We start from the raw sequence: 12066 nt of genomic DNA, 5'->3' as shown, positions 1-12066 counted from the left end.
AAAGACTAATAAACCTATTATATAAATTATTATTAATAAAGAGACAGGCTGGAATTATAAAAAATAGATATATTTATATATATTTAATTTAAGTTCTCTAATATATTATTAATATTAATAAATATTTATAAAATATTTATTTAGTATTTCTATCACAAGGTAATAATCTAAGATATAGTTTAATCTAACTAGAGTACTTTTTATACTATAAAAAATTATACAATCTTAATTATACTAGATAAAATTAGAAAATAATTATTATATATATATTACTTATTCTTACTATAATTTAAAATAGCTATAGTATATACTAATATATTCTTATATTTATAATTTTATTAATACTAATTAAATAATTTTATATAGAATTTTAAATATATTTATTTTTATTATATCATTAGCTACAGGCGCTATTTATTATTAATAATTTTTTTATATTATTTATTTATACCGCCTACTAGAGTATATACTATCTCTAGTATTATTATAATATAAAATTATAAAATAGATTTACCTAGCTATAAGATATCTATATCTAAGTAAAGAAGATTAGAATCTATTACTAGAAATACACGTATTTTATAATATTATTTTTATTTATATATTCTAGTAGTAATTAGTATAGTAATTTTATCTATTATATATAAACTACTTTTATTTAAATTACTATACTATAATATTATATTATCTATTAATTTTTTTATATAACTTAGTCAATTATTTACTAAAGTATCTAAATAATTTTTTTTATAAGATTATTAATTTTAGTAGATAAGCACTAGATATATTATTATAACTATAATAAAAATATTTTATTATTAGAAATATCCATATCCTATAAAGCAGTCTATTAGAAATCTTATATTATATTAATAAGATCTGGAGACACTATATTATATAAAATATTATAAAAATAGATATTCTATAAATATACTACTTATTATATTATATATAATTAGAGATTAATATTAATAATTAATTTATATTAAATTAATATTTAAACTTATTTATATTCTAATTTCTTCTATATTTAAATAATAATATTAATAATTTATTATATTTAGCCGGGGGCTAGTATAGAAAATTATTAATTATTAAAAAATTAAATATAAATATAATATAATTCTATATAAATAAAAAAAAATTTTTAGTAAGAAACTTATTTAAATTTTTTTTAAATATTATTATTTAATATAATTTCTAGAAATGCTATAGCTCGCTTTAGATTTATATATTAAAACTATTAATAAGCAAGCTACTAGTATTTTTATATAGATTTTATATTAGATATTATATACTAATAGATAAAAAGATTACGCTGATATAACATTCTATTAGAATAATAAGAAATAATTAGAAAAGACTTATTTAATATCTAGGAAATTTATATATCTTAATAATTTAATATTAGACTAGATTATTAATAAATTATTTATATTATTTATTTTACAGTCTAATAATCCAGCTAGTATTAATACTTTAAATAAGTTTTTATTTTTATAGATTATATACCATATTAATACTGGCAATATATTATTATCTATAGGTAGAAAATAATCTTAAATAGTTACTCTTCTATAAATAAGATAATATAATATAATAGATAGCTAGAAAAATATTATATAAGTTCTAAGATACATACATAGATCTATTTTAAAAATAAAAATTAAATAATAATTAGTAATATAATAGAATATATTATATTCTAGTAAAATCCCATCAAACCCTAACAAAATCATGATAAGAATTATTGACTTTAACTAATCTATTTATAATATAGAGAGTAGCTATTAAATTCAAACTTTAGAAACTTATAGTTTAATATTAAAGCTATCTGCTATCAAATTTTCAGGTTTCTATAATCTATAGTTCGCGAGAATATTATACTCTAAAAATTAATTTTACTATATTCCATGCTAAGATTTTTCTCCCATATAAACTACCCGCACCCTAATTCTGCCGCATATGCGATCCCCCAACCCCAGTGGGTTAGACATCTCATTGGGCATCTCGAAGGCTTAGCTGCATGGTCCGAGCTCTGCCACTGAAATCTTGGAAGTCCGCCACGAGTAAGAGTTTTCCGTCTAGGATCTTCCCAAGGTGGGACTTGTCAATTTCCTGCCCGTCCTTCCGTATCTGTGACATGAACACCTTGAGAAACCTGAGGGGGCTTTGGGTGAACTTGGCTCCTGCCTGTTGATTCTCCACGATGAACCCATCCGCGGCGACAACCAAGCCCTCTGGTGCGGCAGTAAACGCAACTCCCAGAAAGCGGCATATCTCACAATACTCGTTGTACGACGAAATATAGAGTTGGCCCGCAAAGAGGTTCAGTTGAATGCGTAGGCTCTCAGGGACTCGCGGGGGCCTTGTGCTTGAATTCTGCGGAATCGTGTACAGATCGAGCTTATCGATAGGATACGAACTCTGGTTCTGCCGAGGTGCGTATACATGCAGCGTTACTGCGCTAGACCCGCGAATGTCAGCATGAAGCTTGTCCGCTTCATACGGGCTGATGATCACCATGTGCCCTACGGGCTTTCCGTCCTCGGAGGGATGGCCGGTGCTCATCAGGACCCATTCCACCGCACGCTGATAACTATCCCGAGCAGATAATTTAGGCAGTCGGACTGTTCTCGCAAAATCAATGGTGACAAGGAGCTCCGATGGGAACTGGGCCACATCCAGGTATCTTGCCGCTGATGTATCTTTTAACACCATAAAAGCTGGTTTCACGGCGGCGGATGATGCATCCAGGTGTCCAGTGGCCACGAACGAGAGTATATCAGGATGTACAGAATGCGGTTCCGGTTCGGCAGGAGCCGGACGTTGAACTTGTCGTTCCTGCTCAATCTCTGGTGCTAGTTCTCGCTCCTGCTCTTCCTGGAGTTGCGCTGCAGAGAACTTCACAGTTGCAAACTCACGGCATCGGTCCAGTATGCGCCGCGAGTCCGCATCGTCAGGGCATTGGGAAGAAAGAGAAGAGACATTATTACAACCGGGTCTATACCGCCGTTCAAGGGACTGGGATTCCGGTTCCAGAAAACCCTCTGCCTGAGATGTTGATATCGAGGTTTGCCCATCCTGTCGCAAAGCCAGCCACTGACGGGCCTGGGCCTGATATCGGTTTCCCTGCACTGCCCACAAAGGTATGCTGCGTTGCATATCGTCCCAGGTCTCTGAAATTGCCCAGCAAAGCACGTCTGCTACGGTAAGTTCAGATTGGTGGGTCCTCCCACAGAGGGTCAGAATTTTGAACTTGATCTCTTCCGGTATGCAAAAAACGACCGATTGTCCTCTCCCTAAATTTCTCATCCTCATGCATGCTGTGAATAGCCGTTAGCGAGAAGTGCATATGACTGTTCCAGCGGGGGTCCCTGACCTTGAACCAGCTTGTCTTTTGTGATGTTCGGTCCCAGCGTCACCGCTGCCCGGTAATTCAGGGGTAGCTTCAGATCAATCCCTCTCGTATGTGCTTCGTCAAGGAACACAAGGCATAGATCGAGGTGCCTTTTGAAAGGTGACGTCTGCAGCAGTTCGACGAGTCCGGTCCGATCTACCACGGCGATATCGTCGTCGTCGTTGATAAAGACCACAGCCTGCGTTCGACCATCATCACTGACCATCTCCAACCAGGTCTTCGCAACATCCAGGTTACTCAGCTCTAATATGCGAGCCCCAACGTCCAGAATCACGCGTACGGGTGAACCCAGTTCCGCCACCATATCCAGAAGGACCTGCGCATCTGACTTGGACAGGTCATCTCGGGTCGGAATCAGGGCAATGCCAGTCTCGGGTCGGAGAAGATATTCGAGAACTAACGCATTGGTGTGGTTCTGGTCAGGTAGATCCAGCTGCTCCACACTGAGCGGAAGGGTGACACGGGAATCGTTGGTCCCGCTAAAGCCGACGGTGGGATGGCACTTGACCTCACCGATATCCCATCCGGACGAAGATAATTTACTCGGAAACTCCCTTAGGCCTTTGGTGAAAATAATATGAGCCAGGAAGTAATCGATGGCTCCCTTCGCGAACCGAAGACAGGGGAAAATGCATTCCACGCAATGGAGCCGGTCCTGGAGATTAACGCCCAGCAATTGACGATAGGCCGGGGGCAGAGTCGGGGCATCATCGACCCATATTTGATACTCCGCGTCAGCTTGATCCGATCCGACCAGATGGTCGAATGCTTGAAATAGGTCCTCGTCGCGGAGTCCCTCATAGTAATAGCTCAGGCACGTCAGCACAATGACAACATCGGGATGACTGAATTCCGCCCGTGGTGCCGGATTATCCTTGGCACGATACGGAACTGCCAGCCTTGTGGGGGGTTGTCGGCAGCGATCAAGTCCATAGTTGACTCTCCAGCGTCTTTGTCCCAGGCAGAATGCCAGAACGTTGCCAGCCAGCAGACCCCGGAGTAGTAGCAGAGGATCCCTCGTGCTGTCGTTCCCTAAGCCAGACGCATCTGGGGTTTCAACTGCAGCAATCTGCAGTTGTGACGGGTCAGGGTTAAGGCAATAAGCGATCGCCGCGCGTCGTTGTGCTTCTGGCTGCCTTGAAATTGGCAGTTTGTCAATACCGTTATGGAAAATATGATCCGCAATCCGTTCAAACAGCCGATGGACGGCATCCGCTCGGAGCAACCGTATCCTGGGGAAACTTCCTGGATGCGGCTCCTCCACCTCAATTGACCGCGGGAACTGCATCTTGATAACTGGAGCATACTTCCTCACCAGGCCGAGCATCTCTTGGATTAAAGTCCACCTCTGTGGACTGAGCTCCAACGGACGCTGGGTCCCCATCGTGTAGATCAGCTCGAACTTCACACTGAAGTTCTCATCGCTTTCATCCACCACGTCTCGCGAGGAGGTCCTGAAGAAATCCAGAATTCGCAGAAGACATACACCAACCGCCTCTCTCCCTGTGATAAAGCACTCGAGACACATCAGCTTCAGGGATAAGAGGTGCTCGGGCTGAACGAGGAGAACTCCGCCCTCCGCCATGCAGTCGTGGCATATCCATTCGATCTCTTCCGCCTCCGGTTTCCCGATCTGCAACGAGCGTGACACGGGGAGATGATACACCCGCCGCCCTAAAAGGCCCCCCAGCTTCGAAACGAGCATCTGAAACATCTGCCGCGACTGGGGCTTAGGGACAATGATGCGAACTAGGCATGAACAGTCTGCGAGCGCGGCTGCCACGATGGGGACGATGACGGAAGACTTGCCCTCGCCCATATTCAGTTGCATGATGACATTCTGTCCGGGCTGCGCATTTCGCATGCGTCGCGCGATCTGTTCCTGGACGTCCCGAATCAACACCCCACTCTCGATCTCTAGCAGCAATGACTCGGGGAAATCCATTGGGTTCCAGTTCGTGTGACCGGGGTTCTGCAGTTCGCGGGCTAGATCCATGCGATGACCCATCACGTTGACGAGCCTCTTCGCCCGCTGGAGTGCCGTGATGGAACATCCATACGCGACCAAGCATTCCTTCCAGGGCTCAGGCAGGTGATTCCAGCGTTTGCGTGTCAGCTGATGGAGAAGAAGCTGTGATGATGATACCCTCGGCCAGACGTAGATATTGGCAAATGTTCCCAGTATATTGCGCTTCGTGTGTGATCCGGGACGTACCTCTCCTGTCATCGGATTGGAAAGCATCATCCTCGACATGATTGCACGGCTGATCTTCTCATGGTGCTCGTGGCAGCGATGGAAATGATCGGATATGACGGTCTCAAGAACGTCGTCCTCGGGCAAGCGATGATCCATATGCTGGATACCCTGCAAGGATGCCATACTGGCCCGCAGTCTCTCAATGTACTGCTTTTGGAATTGAGATCGCGCTTGTGACTCTATGGAATCGACTAAGCTTGACAGATTTAGATTTTGGTCAGGAGTAGTGCCACTGCCCGACCAAGGTGGTAGAGTGGGTGGTTCCATTTCCACCGCCGGTGGTGGACCAAGCGACCCGTCCACTATGTCATCCACGGAGATGAAAGCACGCCGTCGGTCTGGGGGGCGTTCCCAGCACCGGCAGAGACATGGTGGCATTGTGATGGGTTGGATCTTTTGGGCGGTGTAAACGGCTGCAATCCTATCAAGATACTGCCTAAGCTCTCGGTTATCGAACCAAGTTGACATTGCTGCCTTTGAAACTTGCATCGCTTGTTCTGGGACAAAATAATCTGCGAATGGCGGCTCTTCATCAGATATGGGACGTGAGGGGCATCGGGTCGGCCACTGTGTCTGTAGGCCGGCTATGAAATGACCCAGTGCCTGTTTCCGCTTTGTCTTTCTCAGCTTCGCCACGCGCGCATGAAACGTGCTATACGATTCCGCTGGGCCGGGCGAGAGGCCATCTTCGGGGGTCACGCTCCGGCTTGCTGATTGGATCCGAGTCTTCAATTCGGCGACTTTCAACCCGGAACCTTCTTGTGGCCGGTATAAACCCTGTGCTGGTAAGGTCATCGAGGCCATACCGGGTACAATGTACAGCGCAGCAAGAACGTGCAAGACAATCATGTCTATCTTCCTGGAGAATGCCAACGTCGACAACCACAGCATTACCGCATATCTGTTTGGCCGAGCCGTCTCCGAGCAGAGAAGCCAATGGATACTGCACCAGTGACTGGAAACAAACTCGCCGGACTCCGTGAGCCACATCGCATCGTACTTGATCCGCGTTGCGTCGATCGAAGAACTGGCTCCGTGTACTGTGCTGGACTTGGTAAGAAACTTCCAAAGACGTGCAGCCAAGGAGTCCAGCGTGACGTCCTCGGCAGAGGGGATATCTTCGTAGAGAATTCTGCAGAGAGTGAACACTTGCGAACAGCGTTCGGACTCGTAATTCCGGCCCAGTCCTTCATACAGACAGTCCTCCGAGTCCGTGTGATCCTCAGCGCCGAAACCAGAGATCCGGAAGACCGAGGAGCGAATGCGATCCCGCTGCAGGAGGTCTGCATTTAATGCAGGTAGCGATGGCTCCGTCCCCGGTGAAGCCGCATTGAATATTCTCATTCGATGGTGTTGACCAAGTATCGCAGCTACCTGGCCGTGGAATTCGTTATGTTGAGCCAAACAACCTAGGATGGGATCCCATTTAACACTCTGCATAACACGCTCGTTGGCAGGGTAATATCTCCTCTGTGGTGTGAGATGCGCCAGCTTTTCTAGAATCGAGATACTGTCCGGCTGTAGTTGATTGAAAGACCGCATCGATGCCGAGCGAAGGATAGAGAGAGACTGTTCGGTCCCTGTGTGCTTGGTCAAGGGGTCAGGGATGCAGAATGACGTGACTGCATGCAGATAGCACAGTACCAGTTTACTCTGCAGAGTCCCATTGTCTGTCAAGCAGCCGATGTCACTGTTTATGAGATAAACATGCACGCTGGTTGCTGCCTGCCAACCAACCTTGACGGTGACGTGGGTACCGTCTTGCTCCCATGTTATCTGACCTTCCGGGATGAGAACCCTCCGATTATGAGTTTTTCGGTCCAGCAAAACGAGCTTGTTACGCAGGCCAATCAGAGTGCCCACTGACTGATCAGGGTCGACGACCATTCCCCGGTACTGGCGAGACTCAATTGACGGTTGACCAGATCGCAGATTAAAGCCCAGCCGCAGGCGGGGAATCTCGATCTCCAGCATGCCAGATTCGTGGTGCAGTTTGTAGTGAAGCTTGGAGGCCTTTTCGATGGGTTGGAAGACATCAAACAATGATCTCGCTGTCTCGCTTCCCATACTAATTAACGACATATTTCCCTGAGTAAGCTGCCAGTTATTTCCCGGCTGGGTGCGCTGCAATCGCCAGTGAGAGGCAGGTGATGGCTTCCATGGCTCGTTAATAGGACGAAACTCGATATACTCGCAATTGGTCTCGTACCAATGGGCGTATCCCTCAACGAAGGCATCCGGTAAAGCAGCCGCGAGAAGCCTCGGGGGTACGAATTCCCAGACTCTACCCCCATCCACGGCTCGAATGCGTAGATCGAATCCACTCTGCTCGGGGATCGTCTGTTTTCCCAGGTAGATCGTCTGGCCCATATGCAGTCTCTGGGCGGAGTATTCCAAGCCGGAAAGGTCGCTGGGCATCACTTCCACTAAGGAATGCCCAAACAGGGATTGATATGTTTTATGGCGCTCGAACTCTGAGGGCAACCGCGCCAGGGGACGACCATGGATGAGCAGCTGACCAGTGAGAAGGTTAACGTACACCCCGACGCCGCTGGCACCACCCGATTCACCCATAATCTGGGCGTGCAGGCAACATTGAGTGCCACTCGAGGCTGCTGTCCACGGTGATCCTGGTCGGTACGCGGCCCAAGTCCGCTGGATCGCTCGGTCGAGAGCGGTCCTGCGGCCATGGATAGTGTTGTTCACGAGAATGCGGTGTCCCCGAAAGGCTATGTTCTGCCATCGATAGTAGAGAATTGGCAGTAAACAGCTGGATACCCTGTTTAGAAGGCCTTTTCGGTCATGAATGACCATACTGCATTGGATGAAAACGGACGCATCCAGATCGTTCCGGAGTATTCGCTCCAAGTGGCTGTTCTCGCAATCAAACGTGCCCACGCACATCAACGCGAGATAAGCGGCGGAGGCAATCAGATCGTTCCTGTGATCATTGCTGTCCGTAGCACTGGCCTCCTCCCCAACAGTCATCACCCAATTGAAAGATATCTTCCGGAGGCCATCCAGCTGCTCTATGCATTCGTTCTGAATGCGGACCGATGGGGAGCAGGCCAACACCTTCTGGGTGAGAGCGATCAACACGCTCAGCTCCTCTGCGGATTGCCAGTTTTGTTCGATTGCCGCCGCTGTCTTCTGGATCTCTCGCAGTAAAGCCGCTGCGAACGAATCATCGTTCAGAACATGATGGCCTTCGCGCAGGATCGGATTCATGAGCGATGGCGGCCCTGCCTGGTGCATGATCTGCAGGGTAAAAAGGCACGTTTCGACCTTATTGAACACCACCGTAGGTGCGGCGAGCTGCCGAAGGATGTTCTGCCACTGGATATGGAAGCCCAATGGCATCGAGCAGAGCGCCTTATACTCTCCCAGTGACATGTCATTGGGGCAGGTATGCTGCGATGCAATGACCGTATTGGGTGACGGGCCGTCAGGTGTCTCCGCTGGGCGGAAGAGAAACGGCTGTAGAGATGAGCTGGATGGCGGTAACTTGTACGTGCATGCCGTTGCCATCGCATGTGTTTGGACCAGGTCGTCAGTGAAGCAGCGGTGGGCATTGTCGAAGTATTTGAAATGCAAACCGTTCGCAAGACAAACGTCGCTCTCTGATACATTGATAATGTGGTTCTTTCGCCTGTGAGTTCCTTGGTGTGGTTTAACTTGGGAAAGAAGGCCAATCCTTGGGGAATCAACGACCGCGGTGAAGAACATGGAGAGGCCACTGTAGCTGCCTGGTCGGTACTCCGCTCTAGGCCTTTCTTTCGACGCATATGTGATTCCCAAAATTTCAAGCACAATGAAGGCAGTGAGATCACGCCAGAATGCAAATGGTCGGGGCAGTTTCAACTCGAAGACCGTGGATTCTGCTTCGAAGGGATTGGAAGACAAAGGCCATTCATGAACATGAATTGTGATCTCTTTCGCAGCACGGTCCAACCTACATCTCTGGCACGAGGGGCTATGACGACGCTCTGTAAAGTGGAACCGGTTGTCGAGTCTCTCATCGTAGTAAGTGCATTCAATCTCATCACGGCGAGCACATAACTCCCTGTACTGCTCATGTTTTCGGTGCAGCTCCACAACTTTGTCCGCCTTCTCGGATTCAGCTCTTTGTTCAATAGTGGCAAGCAAACGTTGGTGTTCAGCGGACTGCTTGAAGTAGCGCACGGAAAAGGAGGAAGGGGTTCCAAAGTCGGTTAGAATGTTGGAACCTCTGTACTGGACGCCCTGGTGGCGTTGACGCATGTACCTTTCCGCGTGTGCCAACCTGGTAAGCTGGGATTGCCGAGGTAACAGGAGAGACTGGAAGAGATGTATCGGAATACAAGTCTTGTACTGGCGAAGCAGCGGATGAATATGGACGGCGGATTTGTCGCAAGCTATCCAGAGCTCCAGAATGGTGAGAAGCATGGCTGACAATGCCTCAGGATTAGCAGCGTACGATTTGGATGCAATACTATAATAGGCATTGACTAATCTGCTTAGTCTTTCGCAGGTGTCTTCATGGCTAATATGTGTCTCAGTCCAGGATTGAAGATTCAAGTCAACCCAAGCTTCGAAGGCAGCGAGATTGTAGACGTGATAGTCGGGGTCAGTCAGTCGGAAGAGCGATGGGAGCTCTGCAGGCTCAAAATCCAAGAATCCAGACTGTGGGTAGGCATCTGGCGGCACTGAGGAGTCTTGGCGGGTTCTGATGCTCTGAAGCCACTTATCAAGACCGGGCAGTGAGCAATGAGTGTCATCTTGAAAGTTGAGTCGAGCCATGGAAGACATGTCAGGTCGGCAGGCGTTCCGGGCGAGGATGCTGCTCCATGTTTCTTCGAGGACGTCATTCGCTTGTTGAAGGGAACACTGGACAAACGGAAGCCAAGCATGATCATCCGCCAGATCAAGCTTTCGTAACCGGCGCACGATTTTGGAACTCATGATATACCGGTGCTCACTGCTTATGCTCCTGGGACAGCGGCGGAGAATGGAACTCATGTAAAAGATCATGAATTCTTTATAAAGGTCAGCTGAGATTTCTTTGCGCTGGAAGAGCCTCCGAATGACCAATTGGATCGTAACTCGAATCTGGAGCCAGAGGGCGGACCGTCTCCAAGGTTGCAGACTGTTGAGCCACAGGACCTCTTCCCTTGTGTTCTTACAGACCTGCAAGCTGTTCACAATTTTGCATTGTGGGCGAAGGAATGCTGTGAACAACTCTGTAACCAGCATCGGATCGGTTGTATCCCGATTCTCGTCGTGCTCCTGCCGCGCCTTCTTCACTTTTGGCTTGGTTCCCGGGGCAGGCTGACGACTCATGCTCTCCAGGGCGTGCGCAATGGTAGTTTGCATATTTGGTTCATTGAAGACGGCTCGATCCAAAGCAAAGGTTGGCCCAGGAAATTGGCGTTGGAGTCGACCCACTGTAGTGTTGACGGCTTCGTTCCGAGGTGATAGTTCAAACGTCTCGACATGTATTGAATCGCTGTGCCTGGTCATTAAGACCGCAGCATTCTGGCAACGAACATGCACAGGTAGAGCACCTCCTACGCAACACGTGTCAGTGTCATCCTGGATGTCAGCTAAGTTATAGCTGGCCATACCTGAATTCTCCAATTCTTCTAAAGCCTTTTGAAGCTCGACGTGATTCACGTCCCCATGACAATCGCGCGTCCCTCTCAAACGAGTGAGCATCACTTTGACACTGTCAACAACTTCACTTTCCTGCCCATGACTATATTCCTGAAACAGAGCAAGGGCATCAATAACGCTATCGAGCAGAGCACTTTCATGTGAAGCGTTATAATCATCTTCCTGTGGCAGTTTGGGGGGCAGGAAGACGTGATGAAGCAGATATCTTGTGTCCGTGGTCGATAGACGGGGTGCAGCGGACAAACCTGACATTCTCAACGGAGTGTAGTATTGAAGGACGATTCAACAACTTTGCAAGTGAAAGGTTGCTTCAACGAGTACTATAGACCGAATTTACGGCCCACCCTAGTGCCTTTTATCCATCCCAGAAACCAACACAAACGTAGGAGTCATTTTAGCGTTTCCAATACGGAATGGACGCTGCCTCGTATAATTTGCAGAAGCCAAGGTGAGCCCTCTACCCATGCCGTTGATCTGCCCCTGCCTTGAATGAGAGGCGACTGTATCCCTCACAGTCTACTGACCAAAGTCGTATGCTTCGCAAGTACAGGCTTTGACATCTTCACTTTTACTCACGTAGGTGCCTCCATTATTTTACGGCGAAAAGTCTTGGCTACCCAATCCCAATACAAGTGTGCTTGAGCTTCCTGCATTGTCTTCCTCCTGCATTGTCTTCCTCCTGCATCGTCTTCCTCCTGCATCGTTTTCCTCCTGCATCGTCTTCCTCCTGCATCGT

At 46.9% G+C, this 12066-nt stretch overlaps 1 protein-coding gene across 1 annotated transcript; it reads right to left on the bottom strand.

The window, feature by feature from the left end:
• Window positions 1-1911: 1911 nt before the first annotated feature.
• On the bottom strand, window positions 1912-11582 carry BO80DRAFT_393667 (uncharacterized protein; the record flags this gene model as incomplete). Its single annotated transcript, XM_025717266.1, has 3 exons — window positions 1912-3326; window positions 3383-11224; window positions 11282-11582. 3 exons carry the CDS (start codon window positions 11580-11582, stop codon window positions 1999-2001), a joined length of 9471 nt encoding a protein of 3156 aa, XP_025569930.1. The 3' UTR covers window positions 1912-1998.
• Window positions 11583-12066: the final 484 nt, after the last annotated feature.

The sequence above is a fragment of the Aspergillus ibericus genome, assembly GCF_003184845.1.
Source record: "Aspergillus ibericus CBS 121593 unplaced genomic scaffold BO80scaffold_71, whole genome shotgun sequence".
Taxonomy (NCBI): domain Eukaryota; kingdom Fungi; phylum Ascomycota; class Eurotiomycetes; order Eurotiales; family Aspergillaceae; genus Aspergillus; species Aspergillus ibericus.
The sequence above is the reverse complement of the archived record's forward strand: the minus strand, read 5'-3'. Positions and strand labels throughout refer to the sequence as shown.